The sequence below is a fragment of the Oncorhynchus masou genome, chromosome 30, assembly GCF_036934945.1.
Source record: "Oncorhynchus masou masou isolate Uvic2021 chromosome 30, UVic_Omas_1.1, whole genome shotgun sequence".
NCBI classification, from domain to species: Eukaryota; Metazoa; Chordata; class Actinopteri; order Salmoniformes; family Salmonidae; genus Oncorhynchus; species Oncorhynchus masou.
In genome coordinates, this window is record NC_088241.1 from 5850684 (window position 1) to 5876815 (window position 26132).

The following is a 26132-nucleotide window of genomic DNA, read 5'->3' on the forward strand; positions in this document are numbered from 1 at the left end:
CCAACTGGTGAGTGCTGATTCCTTGTACAGTCAAACACTCAACTCCCAGTTAGTGCAGCATATGTGATAAGTGCAGTGCACATCACCAGTCCTCATTCAATTATTGGTCATTTTCTCCTGATACCTCTGATTCTCCTGATAGTGTCTGCATGTCCTGGTTTAGTACACACATTTACAACAGTGCCAAACTGTTGCATTAGTCAGAGATCTACTGTTATTCTAGGCTAGGATAGATGGATTACATTTCTTACTGTCTCTGCCTCCCTTAATGAGGATCACAGTTCAGCAGATGCGTCTCCAATCTCTGACGGGTTGGGTTAAATGCAGAAGACACATTTCAGTTCAATGCATTCAGTTGTACAACTGACTAGGTATCCCACTTCCCCTTTCCTTTCCATGGAAAATCTACCGAATGTTTAGTCACTGCTAAGAATTGGAGCATGAAAGTCTGCTTGAGCATCAACAAGCTGTAGTAACCAGTCCTGACCAGCAGGCATCGACAAGCTGTAGTAACCAGTCCTGACAGGCAGGTGTCAACAAGCTGTAGTAACCAGGCCTGACCAGCAGGCATCAACAAGCTGAAGTAACCAGTCCAAACCAGCAGGACTTAACAAGCTGTAGTAACCAGGCCTGACCAGCAGGCGTCAACAAGCTGTAGTAACCAGTCCTGACTAGCAGGAGTTAACAAGCTGTAGTAACCAGGCCTGGCCAGCAGGCATCAACAAGCTGAAGTAACCAGTCCAAACCAGCAGGACTTAACAAGCTGTAGTAACCAGTCCTGACCAGCAGGCATCAACAAGCTGAAGTAACCAGTCCAAACCAGCAGGACTTAACAAGCTGTAGTAACCAGTCCTGACCAGCAGGCATCAACAAGCTGAAGTAACCAGTCCTGACCAGCAGGCGTCAACAAGCTGTAGAAACCAGTCCTGACCAGCCGGTATCAACAAGCTGTAGTAACCAGTCCTGACCGGCAGGTATCAACAAGCTGTAGTAACCAGGCCTGACCAGCAGGTATCAACAAGCTGTAGTAACCAGTCCTGACAGGCAGGTGTCAACAAGCTGTAGTAACCAGTCCTGACAGGCAGGTGTCAACAAGCTGTAGTAACCAGTCCTGACAGGCAGGTGTCAACAAGCTGTAGTAACCAGTCCTGACAGGCAGGTATCAACAAGCTGTAGTAACCAGTCCTGACAGGCAGGCGTCAACAAGCTGTAGTAACCAGTCATGACAGGCAGGTGTCAACAAGCTGTAGTAACCAGTCCTGACAGGCAGGCGTCAACAAGCTGTAGTAACCAGTCATGACAGGCAGGCATCAACAAGCTGTAGTAACCAGTCCTGACCAGCAGGCGTCAACAAGCTGTAGTAACCAGTCCTGACAGGCAGGTATCAACAAGCTGTAGTAACCAGTCCTGACAGGCAGGTATCAACAAGCTGTAGTAACCAGTCCTAACAGGCAGGCGTCAACAAGCTGTAGTAACCAGTCCTGACAGGCAGGTATCAACAAGCTGTAGTAACCAGTCCTGACAGGCAGGTGTCAACAAGCTGTAGTAACCAGTCCTGACAGGCAGGTGTCAACAAGCTGTAGTAACCAGTCATGACAGGCAGGTGTCAACAAGCTGTAGTAACCAGTCCTGACAGGCAGGCGTCAACAAGCTGTAGTAACCAGTCCTGACAGGCAGGTGTCAACAAGCTGTAGTAACCAGTCCTGACAGGCAGGTGTCAACAAGCTGTAGTAACCAGGCCTGACAGGCAGGTGTCAACAAGCTGTAGTAACCAGGCCTGACCAGCAGGTATCAACAAGCTGTAGTAACCAGGCCTGACCAGCAGGTGTCAACAAGCTGTAGTAACCAGGCCTGACCAGCAGGCGTCAACAAGCTGTAGTAACCAGGCCTGACCAGCAGGCGTCAACAAGCTGTAGTAACCAGGCCTGACCAGCAGGCGTCAACAAGCTGTAGTAACCAGTCCTGACAGGCAGGCGTCAACAAGCTGTAGTAACCAGTCCTGACAGGCAGGTATCAACAAGCTGTAGTAACCAGTCCTGACAGGCAGGTATCAACAAGCTGTAGTAACCAGTCCTGACAGGCAGGTATCAACAAGCTGTAGTAACCAGGCCTGACCAGCAGGCATCAACAAGCTGTAGTAACCAGTCCTGACAGGCAGGTGTCAACAAGCTGTAGTAACCAGTCCTGACAGGCAGGTATCAACAAGCTGTAGTAACCAGTCCTGACAGGCAGGTATCAACAAGCTGTAGTAACCAGTCCTGACAGGCAGGTATCAACAAGCTGTAGTAACCAGTCCTGACAGGCAGGTATCAACAAGCTGTAGAAACCAGTCCTGACAGGCAGGTATCAACAAGCTGTAGTAACCAGTCCTGACAGGCAGGTATCAACAAGCTGTAGTAACCAGTCCTGACAGGCAGGCGTCAACAAGCTGTAGTAACCAGTCATGACAGGCAGGCATCAACAAGCTGTAGTAACCAGTCCTGACCGGCATGTATCAACAAGCTGTAGTAACCAGTCCTGACAGGCAGGTATCAACAAGCTGTAGTAACCAGTCCTGACAGGCAGGTATCAACAAGCTGTAGTAACCAGTCCTGACAGGCAGGTATCAACAAGCTGTAGTAACCAGTCCTGACCGGCATGTATCAACAAGCTGTAGTAACCAGTCCTGACAGGCAGGCGTCAACAAGCTGTAGTAACCAGTCCTGACAGGCAGGTATCAACAAGCTGTAGTAACCAGTCCTGACCGGCATGTATCAACAAGCTGTAGTAACCAGTCCTGACAGGCAGATATCAACAAGCTGTAGTAACCAGTCCTGACAGGCAGGCGTCAACAAGCTGTAGTAACCAGTCATGACAGGCAGGCATCAACAAGCTGTAGTAACCAGTCCTGACCGGCATGTATCAACAAGCTGTAGTAACCAGTCCTGACAGGCAGGCGTCAACAAGCTGTAGTAACCAGTCCTGACAGGCAGGTATCAACAAGCTGTAGTAACCAGTCCTGACCGGCATGTATCAACAAGCTGTAGTAACCAGTCCTGACAGGCAGGTATCAACAAGCTGTAGTAACCAGTCCTGACAGGCAGGTGTCAACAAGCTGTAGAAACCAGTCCTGACCGGCATGTATCAACAAGCTGTAGTAACCAGTCATGACAGGCAGGTGTCAACAAGCTGTAGTAACCAGTCCTGACCAGCAGGCGTCAACAAGCTGTAGCAACCAGGCCTGACAGGCAGGCGTCACTAGTGGACAAGGGGCTTCTACGGGCATGATCTCCACCTGCCTTCGTGGAGATACGTGTTTAGATACTGTCTGGGTGAGCAATCCTATTTGTGTGTGTGTGTATGTGTGTGTGTGTGTCAGAGAGAGTGATACAGACAGAGAAAGACAGCAACAGAGAGAAAGAGAGAGAGAGCAAAGAAAGGAGGCAGAGAGAGCAAGATGAGTGGTGGAGGCCAATAATGCGTCTAAATTATGATGATTTACATAAAAAAAGTGTGACAAAAAAATGTTGGCACAAGCTCCAAGAAATGCATGTTGTTACAGAATTCAGATATGCCAGTGATGCCATAGTTTCTTGCCAGCCGAAGTGCCAGCCTGAATTAATGTGTGTTTACACAGAAGGATAACATAGAGGAGAAGGATAACTTGGCATGTCTAGACAGTGGTTCTAGTGCAAACCAGCCAAACTCATTTGTAGATTTTTCCACCACACTCTGTCGTTCTCATTTCCACAGTTATGAATGTGGAGTGTTTACCTCACGCCCGGCACAATATTGGTGCTGCTGTCGTTTTTTTCCTTCACTCTGAAAATTATTTGTTCTCCTTCCCCCATCCACCTCCCCATATCTCTCTCTCTCTCTCTCTCTCTCTGAAATAGAGCAGGCAGACTCCTCCTCCCAGTCCCCCCTCTCTCTCGCTGTCTCTCTCTCTCTCTCTCTCTGTCTCTCTCTCTCTCTCTCTCTCTCTCTCTCTCTCTTTCATGCTCCCTCCCTCCTCCCTCTCTGGGTTAGTGTCATTCTGTAGTGGAGATGTGGAATGTCCTTCTTTCTCTCTCTCTGTTTCTCCAGTCTAATTCAGCTGAAGAAGGTAAGAAACAACTTTACCTCTCTATTCCTATATAAGACAGTGTGTGTGTTTATATTAGAGTGATTGTGAGTGAGCTTTTTGTGTGTTTGTACGTTTGTGAGTGTGTGTGTTTGTGTGCAATGGATGTGGCTCTGTGTGTGAATGTATGTGTGTATGTGTATGTGTGTCGTGCACTTGTGTGTGTTCAAGAGTGATGGAGAGTTGGTTTGTCTCTGTATGTATGTATGTTTGTATGTGTGTGTGAGAGTGTGTGCATGCGTGTGTGTGTCTCCATGTTATAGTGTGTCAGACAGAACTAAGTTGGCATGGGAAAGCCAGGTTCTCCATGGGGCCGGTCAAGTTCTCACAACAAAAGAAGACAAATGTGGGGCAATAATCAAAATGGTTAATACGTTGCATAACCCTTCTCTCCCTCTGAACCCTGCCACCCCCCACTCATGATATCATGAATGTGACAGTTAAAGACCCCCTGCCACCCCCCACTCATGATATCATGAATGTGACAGTTAAAGACCCCCTGCCTCCCTCCCTATTCAGCTCCACTACAGCTACAGTACTCCCTACCAGCACGCCTCCTCCTCCTCCTCCCCTCCTCTTTTTCCTCCACCTCCACATCTATCTCTCCTCCCCTCCTCCTCTCCTGCCTCCTCCACCTCCACATCCATCTCTTCTCCCCTCCTCCCCTCCCTCACCTCCGCTCCCCTCCACCTCTCATCCCCTCGCCTTCCCTCCTCCTCCTCCTCATCCTCCTCCACCCCTCCTCCCCTCCTCCACCCCTCCTCCCCTCCTTCACCTCTCCTCCTCCTCCTCCTCTCTCCTCCTCCTACTCCTCCTCCTCCTCTCCTCCTCCTCCCTCCCCTCCCCTCCCCTCCCCCCCCCTCCCCTCCCTCCCCTCCCCTCCCCTCCTCCTCTCCTCCTCTCCCCCTCCTCCTCCTTCTCCTCCTCTCCTCCACCTCCCCTCCCCTCCTCCTCTTCCTCCCACTGTAACATGTGCCTCTTTTCATTTGTTGGTCTTTTTTCCCATTGTTCATGTTAATGGGAGACTGTCCCAGTATTCAAGAAGGCATGTTGTTGCAGGCTTTGATAGGTCTTGGTGATGATTTATAGTCAAATGGATGGATGGCTGGATGGATGGATGGATGGGAAATGAGATAAAAAGAGAGAGAGAGAGAAAGAAAGAAAGAAAGAAAGAAAGAGAGAGAATATCAATAAAGCCCTCAAATTTAAATTTAATTTAAAGAGAGAGAGAGAGAGAGAGAGGGGGGGGGGAGAGAGGGGGGAAGGATGGATGGATAGCTGCACAAAATCCACATGCATAAGGTGGCATGTCAAGTTGAAGTGGACTGTCATATTGAAGTGGGTTGATATGCGAAAACTAAGTAATAGTTAATGACTCACTATCTGTCTTTGGCCGTGTGTGTATGTGTGTGTGCGTGCGTGTGTGCGCCTTTATATGTCTATGTGTGTGTATGTGTGCATGCGCAGGTGTAATTCTTTGTCTGTGTGGTGTGTACATTTGCATTCTGTCTCCATCTCTTGGAGAGGCCTCTGCATATATTTCATCTGAAAAGCACTGGAAAGCTCCTGTTCTATTTTAAAGAAGAGCGATGATGGGTGATGTGCAGTGATTGATGTGTTTGAGTGGTTATTCATGGTGGCTCTGTCTATGTGTGTCAAAGCAGGGGAGGAAACTGCTCTATCTAGCTCCACAGATTTGAGCTGCAGCGTATGTAACAGATGGTCTTTACTAAGATGAAATGTGGTGTGTGTGTGTGGGGGGGGGGGGTAGATTGTGTCACTGGCCTACAGATTCTGTTGATGTGCTGAATGATTGACAGAGCTCTTTCTGTAATGCTGTATTAAGCTGATAGCACAGAACTCCATCTAAAACCGACATAAAACCAGTTGGTTATGCCAAGAACTGTTGGTGGTGGGAGGTTGTGATTTAATTGAAATTAAATGAATATCTGACTGTCTGACAGACTGTCTCTATGTATGTGACCATGTGTGTAGTGTCTGTGGGATCTGGTGTCTGTTTTTGTCTTTCTTGGCTGTGTGTGTTGTGAGTCAGTGTGCAAGTGTGAATACATGTGTTTTGTTCTGCACCAATGAGTATATCTATGTCTGTCTGTATGGTTCTTCAGAGAGTGGTGGTTGTTGAATCTTGTGTTGTTTGTCCAGTGAATTCCCTGTCCAGAGGCTACTCTACACTGCTTTGGGTTGAACAACTGACGATTTATGTCTCTGTGTGTGTTAGTGTGTGTGCGTGTATGTCGTGGCTCACTATGGTGGCTGAAAGGTGTTGGTGTGTACACTCCTATAGCCAGGTAGGAGCCAAAGATCACAGCATACCTAAGAGATTGACAAGGTGCTGATTGAAGTGTATTAAACATGAAGAAAAGAGATAAATCTCTCTCATACTCCTTTTTTTGTAGCGTCCTCCTCTGTGGCAACAGGTTCGTCCTTTGAAGAAGAACATCTAATAACTGGGTTACTACTCTAAGGTATCCTGTCTGTGTTTTTCCATCTATCACTCTCCTTTGAGTTTAGCTGTTCAACAGGTCTCCGCGGGTCTCCTCTGAGTTAGGGAAGACTGCTTTCAGTTACTATGCCCCTCCATCCTGGGATGACCTACAGTTCATTCTAAAATGTCATTATCTGGTCCCAGAAGGTGAATTTAGGCCTCTGATTTTTTTAAATGTGACCAATGAAAACTGCCCTTGTTTTGATTGATTGTATGTATTTGTTTCTACTGCCCTTTTGAATGGAACGTGATTTATTTGAAATGTTGCAACTCATTTTGTAGTGATCGTTGTTAAATGTTGCAACTCATTTTGTAGTGATCGTTGTTAAATGTTGCAACTCATTTTGTAGTGATCATTGTTAAATGTGTTGCTCACGTTGCTTGAACTGTGGTTCTCAGGGCACCATTGGAAATGAGACTCTGGTCTTAATGGGTTTTCGCTGGTTAAATGAAGGTTAATAAATCAAATTAAAAAGCTGTTGACTTGTGTTGTTTCCACACCCAACCCGGGATGCACCAACAGGAGACAGGCCTGATCACCTCAGGCACTAGAAGATGCCTGAATGGACCCTTGTTTTAATTTGGTCAAATATCCCCTCTTCTGTTTTGGTAGGCTGTAACTTGTTAACCTTTTACGGTAGTGGGCTAAACCAGGGTCACACAGAGTTTTTCATGGTAGTCTTAACAAATCTACTTTGAAACAAAAAGTTTACACCTCTCACACATGGTTATGGGCTTAAAACAAAGAAGACACCTGTACCATGTCAGATATATATGGAGAGAGTTGAAATACATTACATTTTGAGTTTGCATCCCAATATTACACTTTATGTACATCACAGTAGACTGGACAAAACCATTTGACATAGAAACACTGGGTTTTCAGCAGTTTTCTTTATAATGTAGATTAATTATGAAATTATGAAAAATATGAATAACATTCCACCCATGAGGAAATAGAGGGTGATTTGATCATTTTGACTGCAGGAAAAGGCTATGACATGATTGGCACTGATAACGATGGCCAGTATCTATAGGATATGATTCATATTTTCAATTCAGCCTGACTTTGAAAACACCAGACTTTAGTGTTAAATGCCTAACAGCAGGCTTTAGTGTTAAATGCCTAACAGCAGGCTTTAGTGTTAAATGCCTAACAGCAGACTTTAGTGTTAAATGCCCAACAGCAGACTTTAGTGTTAAATGCCCAACAACAGAATTTAGTGTTAAATGCCTAACAGCAGACTTTAGTGTTAAATGCCTAACAGCAGGCTTTAGTGTTAAATGCCTAACAGCAGACTTTAGTGTTAAATGCCTAACATCAGACTTTAGTGTTAAATGCCTAACAGCAGGCTTTGGTGTTAAATGCCTAACAGCAGGCTTTAGTGTTAAATGCCTAACAGCAGGCTTTAGTGTTAAATCCGTAACAGCAGACTTTAGTGTTAAATCCCTAACAGCAGTCTTTAGTGTTAAATGCCCAACACCAGAATTTAGTGTTAAATGCCTAACAGCAGACTTTAGTGTTAAATCCCTAACAGCAGGCTTTAGTGTTAAATGCCCAACAACAGAATTTAGTGTTAAATGCCTAACAGCAGACTTTAGTGTTAAATCCCTAACAGCAGGCTTTAGTGTTAAATGCCCAACAACAGAATTTAGTGTTAAATGCCTAACAGCAGACCTTAGTGTTAAATGCCTAACAGCAGGCTTTAGTGTTAAATGCCTAACAGCAGGCTTTAGTGTTAAATGCCTAACAGCAGGCTTTAGTGTTAAATGCCTAACAGCAGGCTTTAGTGTTAAATGCCTAACAGCAGACTTTAGTGTTAAATGCCTAACAGCAGACTTTAGTGTTAAATGCCTAACAGCAGACTTTAGTGTTAAATGCCTAACAGCAGACTTTAGTGTTAAATGCCCAACAACAGAATTTAGTGTTAAATGCCTAACAGCAGACTTTAGTGTTAAATGCCTAACAGCAGGCTTTAGTGTTAAATGCCTAACAACAGACTTTAGTGTTAAATGCCTAACAGCAGACTTCAGTGTTAAATGCCTAACAGCAGACTTTAGTGTTAAATGCCTAACAGCAGACTTTAGTGTTAAATCCCTAACAGCAGGCTTTAGTGTTAAATGCCTAACACCAGACTTTAGTGTTAAATGACTAACAGCAGACTTTAGTGTTAAATGCCTAACAACAGACTTTAGTGTTAAATGACTAACAGCAGACTTTAGTGTTAAATGCCTAACAGCAGACTTTAGTGTTAAATGCCCAACACCAGACTTTAGTGTTAAATGCCTAACAGCAGACTTTAGCTAACAGCAGACTTTAGTGTTAAATGCTTAACAGCAGACTTTAGTGTTAAATGCCCAACACCAGAATTTAGTGTTAAATGCCTAACAGCAGACTTTAGTGTTAAATGCCTAACAGCAGACTTTAGTGTAAAATGCCCAACACCAGAATTTAGTGTTAAATGCCTAACAGCAGACTTTAGTTTTAAATGCCCAACAGCAGAATTTAGTGTTAAGTGCCTAACACCAGACTTTAGTGTTAAATGCCTAACAGCAGACTTTAGTGTTAAATGCCCAACACCAGCCTTTAGTGTTAAATGCCTAACAGCAGACTTTAGTGTTAAATCCCTAACAGCAGGCTTTAGTGTTAAATGCCTAACAGCAGACTTTAGTGTTAAATGCCTAACACCAGACTTTAGTGTTAAATGACTAACAGCAGACTTTAGTGTTAAATGCCTAACAACAGACTTTAGTGTTAAATGCCTAACAACAGACTTTAGTGTTAAATGCCTAACAGCAGACTTTAGTGTTAAATGCCTAACAGCAGACTTTAGTGTTAAATCCCTAACAGCAGGCTTTAGTGTTAAATGCCTAACAGCAGGCTTTAGTGTTAAATGCCTAACACCAGACTTTAGTGTTAAATGACTAACAGCAGACTTTAGTGTTAAATGCCTAACAACAGACTTTAGTGTTAAATGCCTAACAGCAGACTTTAGTGTTAAATGCCTAACAGCAGACTTTAGTGTTAAATCCCTAACAGCAGGCTTTAGTGTTAAATGCCTAACAGCAGACTTTAGTGTTAAATGCCTAACACCAGACTTTAGTGTTAAATGACTAACAGCAGACTTTAGTGTTAAATGCCTAACAACAGACTTTAGTGTTAAATGACTAACAGCAGACTTTAGTATTAAATGCCTAACAGCAGACTTTGGTGTTAAATGCCTAACAGCAGACTTTAGTGTTAAATACCTAACAGCAGACCTTAGTGTTAAATGCCTAACAGCAGACTTTAGTGTTAAATGCCTAACAGCAGACTTTAGTGTTAAATCCCTGACAGCAGGCTTTAGTGTTAAATGCCTAACAGCAGACTTTAGTGTTAAATGCCTAACAGCATACTTTAGTGTCAAATGCCCAACACCAGACTTTAGTGTTAAATGCCTAACAGCAGACTTTAGCTAACAGCAGACTTTAGTGTTAAATGCTTAACAGCAGACTTTAGTGTTAAATGCCCAACACCAGAATTTAGTGTTAAATGCCTAACAGCAGACTTTAATTTTAAATGCCCAACAGCAGAATTTAGTGTTAAATGACTAACAGCAGACTTTAGTGTTAAATGCCTAACAGCAGACTTTAGTGTTAAATGCCTAACAGCAGACTTTAGTGTTAAATGCCTAACAGCAGACTTTAGTGTTAAATGCCTAACAGCAGACTTTAGTGTTAAATGCCTAACAGCAGACTTTAGTGTTAAATGCCTAACAGCAGGCTTTAGTGTTAAATGCCTAACAGCAGACTTTAGTGTTAAATGCCTAACAGCAGACTTTAGTGTTAAATGCCTAACAGCAGACTTTAGTGTTAAATGCCTAACAGCAGACTTTAGTGTTAAATGCCTAACAGCAGACTTTAGTGTTAAATGCCTAACAGCAGACTTTAGTGTTAAATGCCTAACAGCAGACTTTAGTGTTAAATGCCTAACAGCAGACTTTAGTGTTAAATGCCTAACGGCAGACTTCAGTGTTAAATGCCTAACAGCAGACTTTAGTGTTAAATGCCTAACGGCAGACTTTAGTGTTAAATGCCTAACAGCAGACTTTAGTGTTAAATGCCTAACGGCAGACTTTAGTGTTAAATGCCTAACGGCAGACTTCAGTGTTAAATGCCTAACAGCAGACTTTAGTGTTAAATGCCTAACAGCAGACTTCAGTGTTAAATGCCTAACAGCAGACTTTAGTGTTAAATGCCTAACAGCAGACTTTAGTGTTAAATGCCTAACAGCAGACTTCAGTGTTAAATGCCTAACAGCAGACTTTAGTGTTAAATGCCTAACAGCAGACTTCAGTGTTAAATGCCTAACAGCAGACTTCAGTGTTAAATGCCTAACAGCAGACTGTAGTGTTAAATGACTAACGGCAGACTTTAGTGTTAAATGCCTAACAGCAGACTTTAGTGTTAAATGCCTAACAGCAGACTGTAGTGTTAAATGACTAACGGCAGACTTCAGTGTTAAATGCCTAACAGCAGACTGTAGTGTTAAATGCCTAACAGCAGACTGTAGTGTTAAATGCCTAACAGCAGACTGTAGTGTTAAATGCCTAACAGCAGACTTTAGTGTTAAATGCCTAACAGCAGACTGTAGTGTTAAATGACTAACGGCAGACTTCAGTGTTAAATGCCTAACAGCAGACTTTAGTGTTAAATGCCTAACAGCAGACTTTAGTGTTAAATGCCTAACAGCAGACTTCAGTGTTAAATGCCTAACAGCAGACTGTAGTGTTAAATGACTAACAGCAGACTTCAGTGTTAAATGACTAACAGCAGACTTCAGTGTTAAATGCCTAACAGCAGACTTCAGTGTTAAATGCCTAACAGCAGACTGTAGTGTTAAATGCCTAACAGCAGACTGTAGTGTTAAATGCCTAACAGCAGACTAGGCCTAATATGTATTTGTTTGTTGTTTATAACAGGCTGTCAGGCTGAGATGGGCCTCTCATCTCACTGTGTGAGTTAGAGATAATCATTCTGTCAGTCTCACCAGAAACTGATCCTTTTTAATGTTGATCTGGCCATCATGGTTCTCTTTTATAAATCATTCATTCAGAGCATTCTGTCCTACTGCTTGACCTCCTGGTTTGGGAATATCAAAGGTGCACAGAAAAAAAGGTTGGACAAAGTAGTCAAGACTTGCAGAAGAATCATGGGGCAGCAACAGCATGAAGTGTCATCTCTCTACCTGGGCAGAGCCCTCCGGATCCCACCCAGTCCACCCCCTTCCCTCTGGTTGACTCATCCCACCCAGTCCACCCCCTTCCCCCTGGTTGACTCATCCCACCCAGTCCACCCCCTTCCCTCTGGTTGACTCATCCCACCCAGTCCACCCCCTTCCCTCTGGTTGACTCATCCCACCCAGTCCACCCCCTTCCCTCTGGTTGACTCATCCCACCCAGTCCACCCCCTTCCCTCTGGTTGACTCATCCCACCCAGTCCACCCCCTTCCCCCTGGTTGACTCATCCCACCCAGTCCACCCCCTTCCCCCTGGTTGACTCATCCCACCCAGTCCACCCCCTTCCACCTGGTTGACTCATCCCACCCAGTCCACCCCCTTCCCCCTGGTTGACTCATCCCACCCAGTCCACCTACTTCCCCCTGGTTGACTCATCCCACCCAGTCCACCCCCTTCCCCCTGGTTGACTCATCCCACCCAGTCCACCCCCTTCCCTCTGGTTGACTCATCCCACCCAGTCCACCCCCTTCCCTCTGGTTGACTCATCCCACCCAGTCCACCCCCTTCCCTCTGGTTGACTCATCCCACCCAGTCCACCCCCTTCCCCCTGGTTGACTCATCCCACCCGGTCCACCCCCTTCCCTCTGACCACAGGTACAGACTACATTTTCTACATATTAGTCATTTAGCAGACACTATTATCCAGAGCAACTAGGGTTACGTGCCTTGCTCAAGGGCACATCAGAAGATGTTGTTTTTTTTTATTCACCTAGTCGGCTCAGGGATTTGAACCAGCAACATTTCGCTTATTGGCCCAAAACAAAGAAAAAAAAATCAAATAAATTAAATATGGCCAAATACTCTTTTATTCTGAATGCAATTCTGCAATTTAACAAAATGTTGGACTAATTACACTTAGCACTTGCGCTATAACTATGAAATTCTCTTACCCTGCCTACTGTCTTGGAAATATCCTTTGCTATTTGTGGTTGTTTTTTCGTTTAAACATTTTTTATGTGATACGTTCTATGACTGCTGCAAAATGAATTGCCTCTGAGAACATTCAAATTTTCTGAATTCAATTCTGAGGTCATTTGGGCCAGTGCTGGTAGCAGGTTCTGGCATTAATTGAGCAGATAATTGGCCTTATCTCTGGTGTGATAAGCTGTTCTTTCAGGGCATAAGAAATAAAAGAAAGTGTGATAAAACGGAGCACGTGTCTCTCAGCGGGAGTCTTGGGACCGTGGAACCGCTTTAAAAGAGCAGCTCTCCCACTAAAAGCTCGCTATGTCCTTGAGGGCTGGCCGCCTGCATGTGTGCGCATATGGTGATTGAAATGGCTTCGTGTGAGGCGAGAGGAGGATCCGTCAACGACACAACGACCCCGAGGTGAGCCAGGGCTTTGTTTTTCTTGGGACATTTTTTTTTGTTTTGGGGGGGTGCTTACATAGTTATTTTTCTCACCTTCATTAGGCTTATTTCCCCTGTCTCCCCTTGCGTGATGTGAGGATTATCTCTGTGGTCGAGTCTGGTTTATCCATGGCTGAGTCATGTGTCACTTCTGTGATTCAAGAGCCATGAACCCCGAGGCGACAGAGACCAAAGACCACTCACTGTCTGGCAGAGAAGAGTTAACTTATCTGTCGAGGAGAACAACATTTTTTAAACGGAATAATAATAATAATTGTGTGTAATGGAAATGTGTTTCTTCATATCCCAACTCCCCCTGAGACACCCGTGGGGAGTGGGGTCACAGCCAGGGTCACCATTGAATAGCGCCCCTGGAGCAATTAGGGTTAAATGCCTTGCTCAAGACCACAGCGCCAGACATTATTTTTTTCAACTTGTCGGCTCCGGTATTCAAAGCAGCAACCTTTCGGTTCTAGCCCAACGCTCAACCTCGAGGCTACCTGCCGCCCAAATTAGACCTTTACCAAGATAGCCTCATAATGAGCCAAACAGGATTGTGTCAGAAAAGGGAGAGAAAGGGTGAGAGAGGGAGAGTAACAGTTTGTTCATGGAATGACTAGGCCTCGGCCTGCTTTTTGAGTAAGAGGAGGAACAAATGGTGAATTAAGTTACCCCTGAAATCAAGCTAGCTGGATAACGTGCCAAATAGCCCAATAATATTAGTCTGAAACTGGAAAGAGAGACAGGGCCACAGAACGGCAAAATACCAGTTAATTCATTACTGAGTGGTTTAGGGATATAGGCCTACTGCTACATTTCTGCCAAAAAAGGAAAACATGGTTAATGGAGTTGCCCAATACTGTGCCAAATGAGAGGTAGCTTTTAGAGCATCATGGGAAGGTAATACACAACATTCCAGAGAAGAGATATAGAGAGGCAGTAAGAAAAGACAGGGTATTAGCAGGGGGAATAACTTGCTCAAAGCTTCACCAAATTGCAACTGTCTTTCTTCCTGTATCTTGCTGGTGCCTGTTCAGTGAGTTACTTCTTGCTTCATTGCTAGGTGAAGCTATGCAGACTGTAACAGGGCGTGGGGTGTGATGGGTTCACCGCTGCTCTCTCCATCAGCACTTGTCCTCTTTGTAACCAACAGCGAAGTTTTGATGACCCCCTTTGACGTGCGTGAGCTTATTTCTGGACTTGTGTTAATCTCCCGTTTTCCTCATTCCTCCTCTCCCTCCCTCCATCCTTCCACTCTTTCCCTGTGTCTCTCTCTCGGTGGTTGTATGTAATGATGGAGGGTAGTAGAACCTGTCCTTGACTGACTGTCTGTGGATGGATGGATGCAGCATCTGGAGGATATTAAGAGACAGGGTGGAGATGGGTGGATAAATGGAGTGTTTCAGTGTTTGTCTATAAGTGTGTATGTTGGAGTGTCTGTGCCACAATGTTTGTGTGCCTTACCTTCAGTGTGTGTGACTGTGTGTGTTTGGGCCCATCGCAGAGAGGTGCTAAAGCATGTTTGTGTGCCTTACCTCCAGTGTGTGTGACTGTGTGTGTTTTGTAGGTGTGTTTGGGCCCAGCGCAGAGAGGTGCTAAAGCATGTTTGTGTGCCTTACCTTCAGTGTGTGTGACTGTGTGTGTTTGGGCCCATCGCAGAGAGGTGCTAAAGCATGTTTGTGTGCCTTACCTTCAGTGTGTGTGACTGTGTGTGTGTTTGGGCCCATCGCAGAGAGGTGATAAAGCATGTTTGTGTGCCTTACCTTCAGTGTGTGTGACTGTGTGTGTTTTGGCCCATCGCAGAGAGGTGCTAAAGCATGTTTGTGTGCCTTACCTTCAGTGTGTGTGACTGTGTGTGTTTTGGCCCATCGCAGAGAGGTGCTAAAGCATGTTTGTGTGCCTTACCTTCAGTGTGTGTGACTGTGTGTGTTTGGGCCCATCGCAGAGAGGTGCTAAAGCATGTTTGTGTGCCTTACCTTCAGTGTGTGTGACTGTGTGTGTTTGGGCCCATCGCAGAGAGGTGCTAAAGCATGTTTGTTTGCCTTACCTTCAGTGTGTGTGACTGTGTGTGTTTTGGCCCATCGCAGAGAGGTGCTAAAGCATGTTTGTGTGCCTTACCTTCAGTGTGTGTGACTGTGTGTGTTTTGGCCCATCACAGAGAGGTGCTAAAGCATGTTTGTGTGCCTTACCTTCAGTGTGTGTGACTGTGTGTGTTTTAGCCCATCGCAGAGAGGTGCTAAAGCATGTTTGTGTGCCTTACCTTCAGTGTGTGTGACTGTGTGTGTTTGGGCCCAGCGCAGAGAGGTGCTAAAGCATGTTTGTGTGCCTTACCTTCAGTGTGTGTGACTGTGTGTGTTTGGGCCCAGCGCAGAGAGGTGCTAAAGCATGTTTGTGTGCCTTACCTTCAGTGTGTGTGACTGTGTGTGTTTTGTAGGTGTGTTTGGGCCCATCGCAGAGAGGTGCTAAAGCATGTTTGTGTGCCTTACCTTCAGTGTGTGTGAGTCTATGTGTGTGTTTTGTAGGTGTGTTTGGGCCCATCGCAGAGAGGTGCTAAAGCATGTTTGTGTGCCTTACCTTCAGTGTGTGTGACTGTGTGTGTTTTGTAGGTGTGTTTGGGCCCATCGCAGAGAGGTGCTGAAGCATGTTTGTGTGCCTTACCTTCAGTGTGTGTGACTGTGTGTGTTTTGTAGGTGTGTTTGGGCCCATCGCAGAGAGGGGCTAAAGCATGTTTGTGTGCCTTACCTTCAGTGTGTGTGAGTATATGTGTGTTTTGTAGTTGTGTTTGGGCCCATCGCAGAGAGGGGCTAAAGCATGTTTGTGTGCCTTACCTTCAGTGTGTGTGACTGTGTGTGTTTTGTAGGTGTGTTTGGGCCCATCGCAGAGAGGGGCTAAAGCATGTTTGTGTGCCTTACCTTCAGTGTGTGTGACTGTGTGTGTTTTGTAGGTGTGTTTGGGCCCATCGCAGAGAGGTGCTAAAGCATGTTTGTGTGCCTTACCTTCAGTGTGTGTGACTGTGTGTTTTGTAGGTGTGTTTGGGCCCATCACTGAGAGGTGCTAAAGCATGTTTGTGTGCCTTACCTTCAGTGTGTGTGACTGTGTGTGTTTTGTAGGTGTGTTTGGGCCCATCGCAGAGAGGGGCTAAAGCATGTTTGTGTGCCTTACCTTCAGTGTGTGTGACTGTGTGTGTTTTGTAGGTGTGTTTGGGCCCATCGCAGAGAGGGGCTAAAGCATGTTTGTGTGCCTTACCTTCAGTGTGTGTGACTGTGTGTGTTTTGTAGGTGTGTTTGGGCCCATCGCAGAGAGGTGCTAAAGCATGTTTGTGTGCCTTACCTTCAGTGTGTGTGACTGTGTGTGTTTTGTAGGTGTGTTTGGGCCCATCTCAGAGAGGTGCTAAAGCATGTTTGTGTGCCTTACCTTCAGTGTGTGTGACTGTGTGTGTTTTGTAGGTGTGTTTGGGCCCATCGCAGAGAGGTGCTAAAGCATGTTTGTGTGCCTTACCTTCAGTGTGTGTGACTGTGTGTGTTTTGTAGGTGTGTTTGGGCCCATCACAGAGAGGTGCTAAAGCATGTTTGTGTGCCTTACCTTCAGTGTGTGTGACTGTGTGTGTTTTGTAGGTGTGCTTGGGCCCATCGCAGAGAGGTGCTAAAGCATGTTTGTGTGCCTTACCTTCAGTGTGTGTGACTGTGTGTGTTTTGTAGGTGTGTTTGGGCCCATCGCAGAGAGGTGCTAAAGCATGTTTGTGTGCCTTACCCTCAGTGTGTGTGACTGTGTGTGTTTTGTAGGTGTGTTTGGGCCCATCGCAGAGAGGTGCTAAAGCATGTTTGTGTGCCTTACCTTCAGTGTGTGTGACTGTGTGTGTTTTGGCCCATCACAGAGAGGTGCTAAAGCATGTTTGTGTGCCTTACCTTCAGTGTGTGTGACTGTGTGTGTTTTAGCCCATCGCAGAGAGGTGCTAAAGCATGTTTGTGTGCCTTACCTTCAGTGTGTGTGACTGTGTGTGTTTGGGCCCAGCGCAGAGAGGTGCTAAAGCATGTTTGTGTGCCTTACCTTCAGTGTGTGTGACTGTGTGTGTTTGGGCCCAGCGCAGAGAGGTGCTAAAGCATGTTTGTGTGCCTTACCTTCAGTGTGTGTGACTGTGTGTGTTTTGTAGGTGTGTTTGGGCCCATCGCAGAGAGGGGCTAAAGCATGTTTGTGTGCCTTACCTTCAGTGTGTGTGAGTCTATGTGTGTGTTTTGTAGGTGTGTTTGGGCCCATCGCAGAGAGGTGCTAAAGCATGTTTGTGTGCCTTACCTTCAGTGTGTGTGACTGTGTGTGTTTTGTAGGTGTGTTTGGGCCCATCGCAGAGAGGTGCTGAAGCATGTTTGTGTGCCTTACCTTCAGTGTGTGTGACTGTGTGTGTTTTGTAGGTGTGTTTGGGCCCATCGCAGAGAGGGGCTAAAGCATGTTTGTGTGCCTTACCTTCAGTGTGTGTGAGTATATGTGTGTTTTGTAGTTGTGTTTGGGCCCATCGCAGAGAGGGGCTAAAGCATGTTTGTGTGCCTTACCTTCAGTGTGTGTGACTGTGTGTGTTTTGTAGGTGTGTTTGGGCCCATCGCAGAGAGGGGCTAAAGCATGTTTGTGTGCCTTACCTTCAGTGTGTGTGACTGTGTGTGTTTTGTAGGTGTGTTTGGGCCCATCGCAGAGAGGTGCTAAAGCATGTTTGTGTGCCTTACCTTCAGTGTGTGTGACTGTGTGTTTTGTAGGTGTGTTTGGGCCCATCACTGAGAGGTGCTAAAGCATGTTTGTGTGCCTTACCTTCAGTGTGTGTGACTGTGTGTGTTTTGTAGGTGTGTTTGGGCCCATCGCAGAGAGGGGCTAAAGCATGTTTGTGTGCCTTACCTTCAGTGTGTGTGACTGTGTGTGTTTTGTAGGTGTGTTTGGGCCCATCGCAGAGAGGGGCTAAAGCATGTTTGTGTGCCTTACCTTCAGTGTGTGTGACTGTGTGTGTTTTGTAGGTGTGTTTGGGCCCATCGCAGAGAGGTGCTAAAGCATGTTTGTGTGCCTTACCTTCAGTGTGTGTGACTGTGTGTGTTTTGTAGGTGTGTTTGGGCCCATCTCAGAGAGGTGCTAAAGCATGTTTGTGTGCCTTACCTTCAGTGTGTGTGACTGTGTGTGTTTTGTAGGTGTGTTTGGGCCCATCGCAGAGAGGTGCTAAAGCATGTTTGTGTGCCTTACCTTCAGTGTGTGTGACTGTGTGTGTTTTGTAGGTGTGTTTGGGCCCATCACAGAGAGGTGCTAAAGCATGTTTGTGTGCCTTACCTTCAGTGTGTGTGACTGTGTGTGTTTTGTAGGTGTGCTTGGGCCCATCGCAGAGAGGTGCTAAAGCATGTTTGTGTGCCTTACCTTCAGTGTGTGTGACTGTGTGTGTTTTGTAGGTGTGTTTGGGCCCATCGCAGAGAGGTGCTAAAGCATGTTTGTGTGCCTTACCTTCAGTGTGTGTGACTGTGTGTGTTTTGTAGGTGTGTTTGGGCCCATCGCAGAGAGGTGCTGAAGCATGTTTGTGTGCCTTACCTTCAGTGTGTGTGACTGTGTGTGTTTTGTAGGTGTGTTTGGGCCCATCTCAGAGAGGTGCTAAAGCATGTTTGTGTGCCTTACCTTCAGTGTGTGTGAGTATATGTGTGTTTTGTAGTTGTGTTTGGGCCCATCGCAGAGAGGGGCTAAAGCATGTTTGTGTGCCTTACCTTCAGTGTGTGTGACTGTGTGTGTTTTGTAGGTGTGTTTGGGCCCATCACAGAGAGGTGCTAAAGCATGTTTGTGTGCCTTACCTTCAGTGTGTGTGACTGTGTGTGTTTTGTAGGTGTGCTTGGGCCCATCGCAGAGAGGTGCTAAAGCATGTTTGTGTGCCTTACCTTCAGTGTGTGTGACTGTGTGTGTTTTGTAGGTGTGTTTGGGCCCATCGCAGAGAGGTGCTAAAGCATGTTTGTGTGCCTTACCCTCAGTGTGTGTGACTGTGTGTGTTTTGTAGGTGTGTTTGGGCCCATCGCAGAGAGGTGCTAAAGCATGTTTGTGTGCCTTACCTTCAGTGTGTGTGACTGTGTGTGTTTTGTAGGTGTGTTTGGGCCCATCGCAGAGAGGGGCTAAAGCATGTTTGTGTGCCTTACCTTCAGTGTGTGTGACTGTGTGTGTTTTGTAGGTGTGTTTGGGCCCATCGCAGAGAGGTGCTAAAGCATGTTTGTGTGCCTTACCTTCAGTGTGTGTGACTGTGTGTGTTTTGTAGGTGTGTTTGGGCCCATCACAGAGAGGTGCTAAAGCATGTTTGTGTGCCTTACCTTCAGTGTGTGTGACTGTGTGTGTTTTGTAGGTGTGTTTGGGCCCATCGCAGAGAGGTGCTAAAGCATGACACACACACACCTTTGGTCTCCATCAATATTAACAGGGAAGAGGTTGGTAGAGTGCTAACTGACTCTACTGCCTGGAAAGTATCAAGGCAGCCTACGTCTCCTTTTAGATATGACTAATATGTACAGTACGAGACACTACTCACAGTGGGTGGCAGTGTATGCGTTAACAACTGTAGCTACATAGAAAGGAAGGGAGATGGAGGGATGGAAAAAGAGAGAGCAAGAGACAGAGCAGGCAAGGCCACTCAACTGAAGTGAACACACCAGTGACAGTGGGACAGAAACTCATGTGAGTCACCTTTACACTCCAGCAGAGTGGAGTGGATATTAACACCACAAGAGAGAGAGAAAAGAAGACAGAGAGACGTAAGGATTAGAGAGGGGTAGAACAACACTTTAGTTTTCTCTCTCTACCTGTGTCCGTCTTCCCCAAAGACAGGAGATAAACGCATACTGTGCTGTGTCTGTCTCTCTTCTTTCTTTCATTCTGTCTCCTGTGTCACAGCCCTTCCCCTCTCGTTTTCTCCCTCTCTCTCTGTCCCTCTTCTGTCCGTCCACCAGCCTTCCTTTCTTCCATTCTCTCTCTCTGCGGTGTCACAGCCCTTACCAAACAAACAGTGGCTCGGGCATCAATAATGAAACAGCATGTATCTCCTTATTTGAGGTACGGAGAAGCCTGCCCACTGTCACTTTACAGATGAATAATAGACTCACGTAGAGGAGGAGAGGATGAGTTGGACACGGGGACAGATGGAAGGAAAGGGGAGAAAAGACAGAGGTATAGAGGAGAGGATGAGTTGGACACGGGGACAGATGGAAGGAAAGGGGAGAAAAGACAGAGGTATAGAGGAGAGGATGAGATGGACACGGGGACAGATGGAAGGAAAGGGGAGAAAAGACAGAGGTATAGAGGAGAGGATGAGATGGACACAGGGACAGATGGAAGGAAAGGGGGAGAAAAGACAGAGATATAGAGGAGAGGATGAGATGGACACGGGGACAGGTGGAAGGAAAGGGGAGAAAAGACAGAGGTATAGAGGAGAGGATGAGATGGACACGGGGACAGATGGAAGGAAAGGGGAAAAAAGACAGAGGTATAGAGGAGAGGATGAGTTGGACACGGGGACAGATGGAAGGAAAGGGGAGAAAAGACAGAGGTATAGAGGAGAGGATGAGATGGACACGGGGACAGATGGAAGGAAAGGGGAGAAAAGACAGAGGTATAGAGGAGAGGATGAGATGGACACGGGGACAGATGGAAGGAAAGGGGGAGAAAAGACAGAGGTATAGAGGAGAGGATGAGATGGACACAGGGACAGATGGAAGGAAAGGGGAGAAAAGACAGAGGTATAGAGGAGAGGATGAGTTGGACACGGGGACAGATGGAAGGAAAGAGGAGAAAAGACAGAGGTATAGAGGAGAGGATGAGATGGACACGGGGACAGATGGAAGGAAAGGGGGAGAAAAGACAGAGATATAGAGGAGAGGATGAGATGGACACGGGGACAGATGGAAGGAAAGGGGAGAAAAGACAGAGGTATAGAGGAGAGGATGAGATGGACACGGGGACAGATGGAAGGAAAGGGGAGAAAAGATAGAGGTATAGAGGAGAGGATGAGATGGACACGGGGACAGATGGAAGGAAAGGGGGAGAAAAGACAGAGATATAGAGGAGAGGATGAGATGGACACGGGGACAGATGGAAGGAAAGGGGAGAAAAGACAGATATAGAGGAGAGGATGAGTTGGACACAGGGACAGATGGAAGGAAAGGGGAGAAAAGATAGAGGTATAGAGGAGAGGATGAGATGGACACGGGGACAGATGGAAGGAAAGGGGGAGAAAAGACAGAGATATAGAGGAGAGGATGAGATGGACACGGGGACAGATGGAAGGAAAGGGGAGAAAAGACAGAGGTATAGAGGAGAGGATGAGATGGACACGGGGACAGATGGAAGGAAAGGGGAGAAAAGATAGAGGTATAGAGGAGAGGATGAGATGGACACGGGGACAGATGGAAGGAAAGGGGGAGAAAAGACAGAGATATAGAGGAGAGGATGAGATGGACACGGGGACAGATGGAAGGAAAGGGGAGAAAAGACAGATATAGAGGAGAGGATGAGTTGGACACAGGGACAGATGGAAGGAAAGGGGAGAAAAGATAGAGGTATAGAGGAGAGGATGAGATGGACACGGGGACAGATGGAAGGAAAGGGGGAGAAAAGACAGAGATATAGAGGAGAGGATGAGATGGACACGGGGACAGATGGAAGGAAAGGGGAGAAAAGACAGATATAGAGGAGAGGATGAGATGGACACGGGGACAGATGGAAGGAAAGGGGGAGAAAAGACAGGGGTATAGAGGAGAGGATGAGATGGACACGGGGACAGATGGAAGGAAAGGGGGAGAAAAGACAGGGGTATAGAGGAGAGGATGAGATGGACACAGGGACAGATGGAAGGAAAGGGGAGAAAAGACAGAGGTATAGAGGAGAGGATGAGATGGACACGGGGACAGATGGAAGGAAAGGGGGAGAAAAGACAGAGGTATGGAGGAGAGAGAGAATAATGACAGTGGGATAGCTAGGTCCATTGGTACGCAGAGCAAGAGAGCAAGTGAAAGAGTGACCAGACAGACCACTGCATTAACACACCACTCAGGCCCAGATTGCAGACTCAGCAGATTTCTCATCTGTCTGGGACAAACTTTGAGTGTCTTCCCTCTAGAATGGGGACTGGAGGAAGCAGTAATAGTGCAAAGGAGGCCTACTGCTGTTCACAGTGAAGTTGTGTGTGTTTGTTGGTGGCCTGACTTTTTAAATCAGATACTGTGGAGAACTAGAGTGACAGTAAATGTTAGAATGTTAGAATGTTCTATTTGTTCAATCTATGGTTTAGGGGTAATGTTAGGGTTAATGTTAAAGAGGAGGGTTTGTGTTTGAAATCCCATTTGTGATTTTTATTATTTTTTATTTAACCTTTATTTAACTAGGCAAGTCAGTTAAAAACAAATACTTATTTACAATGACGGCCTAGGAACAGTGGGTGAACTGCCTTGTTCAGGGGCAGAACGATTTTCACCTTGTCAGCTCGGGGATTCAATCGAGCAACCTTTCGGTTATTGGCCCAACACTCTAACTACTAAGCTACCTAACCTTGTATTGTCATGCAACATGCTAGAGTAGTTGAATTCTGGCACTAGTTCCAATATAATTTCCAAGAAACACATATTCCATTGTAAATGTAATGCCAATTTGAATGCCAACTGTCATGGAGCGGTTGGTTTTCATCATGGAGGATAGTTTGCAGAGCTGACAGACACAGAATTGACATCAATTCCCCGAAAATCACGTTTCCGTGCTCTTAGCTGAAGTGAGGCTTAGTCCCGTAGAGGAGAGATGTAAGATATGGAGAGTCAGATTCGCGGCTCTTCACGTCTCTGACAAGAAGCTAAATAGCAGAGACATCAATATTACATTTCTATGATTTATACATGAATCTGGTCCAAAGTAGAGGGTTAATTAAATGTGAAATGAGACATCCGTTAGTGTTGTGTTCTACCAGAATAAAAAAAAGGTTTTGTATTTCTAAGGAGGCCATAATGTGCGTGTGTGTGTGTGTGTGCGTGTGCGTGTGTGTGTGTGTGTGTGTGTGCGCGCGCGTGCGCGCACGTATGTGCTCATGCATGCTTGTAGATTCTTCTTGTATTTCTATTTCTGTACATGTACAGTACCAGTCAAAAGTTTGGACACACCTACTCATTCAAGGGTTTTCCTTTATTTTTTACTATTTTCTACATTGTAGAATAACAGTAAAGACATCAAAACTATGAAATAACACATATGGACTCATGTAGTGAACAAAAAAGTGTTAAACAAGTCCACAAATATTTTATATTTGACATTCTTCAAAGTAGCCACCCTTTGCCTTGTTGACAGCTGTGTACACTCTTGCATTCTCTCAACCAGCTTCATGAGGTAGTCACCTGGAATGCATTTCAATTAACAGGTGTGCCTTGTTAATTTGCTGCCAGGTGACCTAGGGGGTAGAATTTTCACTTTTGGATGAATAGCGTGCCCAAATTCAACTGCCGGCTACTCATCCCCAGAATATAAGATATGCATATTATTAGTAGATTTGGATAGAAAACACTCTGACGTTTCTAAAATTGTTTGAATCATGTCTATGAGTATAACAGAACTTATGTAGCAGGCAAAACCCAGAGGACAAACCATTCAGATTTGTATTTTTTGAGGTCACTGTCTTTTCAATGAATTTTCATTGGGAAACCAGATTTCCAAGGGACCTTCTTGCAGTTCCTACCGTTTTCACTGGATGTCACCAGTCTTTAGAAATTGGTTGAGGTTTTTCCTTTGTGTAATGAAGAAGTACGGCCATCTTGAATGAGAGTCACTTGAAGTGGACTGTTTGAGAGGGGAGCACGACCAGAAAAGTAGCGTCAGTTTGTTTTCTTTTTGGATTGAACACAGATCATCCCGTCTTCAATTGTATCGATTATTTACGTATAAAAATACCTAAAGTTGTATTACAAAAGTAGTTTGAAATGTTTTGGCAAAGTTTACAGGTAACTTTTGAGATATTTTGTAGTGACATTGGTCAAGTTGGAACCAGTGTTTTTCTGAATCAAACGCGCCAAATAAATTGACATTTTGGATATATATTGACGGAATTAATCAAACAAAAGGACCATTTGTGATGTTTATGGGACATATTGGAGTGCCAACAAAAGAAGCTCGTCAAAGGTAAGGCATGATTTATATTGTATTATTGCGTTTTGTGTCGCGCCTGCAGGGTTGAAATATGCTACTCTCACATTGTTTACTGTTGTGCTATCATCAGATAATAACATCTTATGCTTTCGCTGAAAAGCCTTTTTGAAATCGGACATGTTGGCTGTATTCAGGCATTAATTTGCATGTGTGATTTAATGAAAGTTTGATTTTTATAGTAATTTATTTGAATTTGTCGCTCTGCATTTTCCCTGGCTTTTGGCCAGGTGGGACGCAAGTGTCTGGCCTATCCCAGAGAGGGTACACCCCGGACATCCTACAATCTCAGCTTGATGCCCTCAATCTCACACAAATTATCAATGAACCCATCAGGTACAACCCCAAATCTGTAAACACCCTCATAGATATCATCCTAACCAACTTGCCCTCCAAATACACAGTGTTGCTTTCAACCAAGAAATCAGCGATCACTGCCTCATTGCCTGCATCCGTAATGGGTCTGCGGTCAAACGGCCACCCGTCATCACTGTCAAACGCTCCCTAAAAGACTTCAGCAAGCAGGCCTTTCTAATCGACCTGGCCCGGGTATCCTGGAAGGATATTGACCTCATCCCGTCAGTCTCCGTATTCTTTAAAAGTGCCTTCCTCACCATCTTAAATAAGCATGCCCAATTCAAAAGATTTAGAACCAGGAACAGATATAGCCTTTGGTTCACTCTAGACATGACTGCCCTTGACCAGCACAAAAACATCCTGTGGCGTACTGCATTAGCATCGAATAGCCCTCATGATATGTAACTTTTCAGGGAATTTATGAACCAATATGCACAGGCAGTTAGGAAAGCTAAGGCTAGCTTTTTCAAGCAGAAATTTGCATCCTGTAGCACAAACTCAAAAAGGTTCTGGGACACTGTAAAGTCCATGGAGAATAAGAGCACCTCCTCCCAGCTGCCCACTGCACTGAGGCTAGGAAACACTGTCACCACCGATAAATCCATGATAATTGAAAACTTCAATAAACATTTTTCTACGGCTGGCCATGCTTTCCACCTGGCTACCCCTACCTCGGTCAACAGCCCTGCACCCCCCACATCAACTCACCCAAACCTCCCACATTTCTCCCTCACCCAAATCAGGATAGCTGATGTTCTGAAAGAGATGCAAAATCTGGACCCCTACAAATCAGCTGGGCTAGACAGTCTGGACCCTCTCTTTCTAAAATTATCTGCCGAAATTGTTGCAACCTCTATTTGCAACCCCTCATCTGAGATTCCCAAAGATTGGAAAGCTGCCGCGGACATCCCCCTCTTCAAAGGGGGAGACACTCTAGACCCAAACTGCTACAGACCTATATCTATCCTACCCTGTCTTTCTAAGGTCTTCGAAAGCCAAGTTAACAAACAGATTACCGACCATTTCCAATCCCACCGTACCTTCTCCGCGATGCAATCTGGTTTCAGAGCTGGTCATGGGTGCACCTCAGCCACGCTCAAGGTCCTAAACAATATCATAACCGCCATCGATAAGAGACAATCGTGTGAAGCCATATTCATCGACCTGGCCAAGGCTTTCGACTCTGTCAATCACCACATTCTTATCGGCAGACACAACAGCCTTGGTTTCTCAAACGACTGCCTCGCTTGGTTCACCAACTACTTCTCTGATAGAGTTCAGTGTGTCAAATTGGAAGGCCTGTTGTCCGGACCTCTGGCAGTCTCTGTGGGGGTGCCACAAGGTTCAATTCTCGGGCTGACTCTCTTCTCTG

General features: G+C 45.6%; 1 protein-coding gene and 1 long non-coding RNA gene across 4 annotated transcripts in view; one reads left to right on the forward strand and one right to left on the reverse strand.

The window, feature by feature from the left end:
• Nucleotides 1-4009: 4009 nt before the first annotated feature.
• LOC135521895 (ephrin type-B receptor 5-like) overlaps nucleotides 4010-26132 on the forward strand; it is a 97713-nt gene continuing 75590 nt past the window's right edge. For 2 of the 3 annotated variants that reach the window (XM_064947686.1, XM_064947687.1), the window contains exon 1: nucleotides 4010-4084. In XM_064947686.1, coding sequence (XP_064803758.1) covers nucleotides 4027-4084 — 58 coding nt within the window. In that variant the 5' untranslated portion in view covers nucleotides 4010-4026. Of the gene's footprint in view, nucleotides 4085-13128; nucleotides 13217-26132 lie in introns of those variants that run through there. The other variant, XM_064947688.1, reaches the window with a different exon arrangement.
• Nucleotides 23374-26132, reverse strand: part of LOC135523056 (uncharacterized) — a 4742-nt gene continuing 1983 nt past the window's right edge. The window contains exon 2 of the long non-coding RNA XR_010452760.1: nucleotides 23374-24040. This is a non-coding gene — a long non-coding RNA (uncharacterized LOC135523056). The remainder of the gene's footprint in view (nucleotides 24041-26132) is intronic.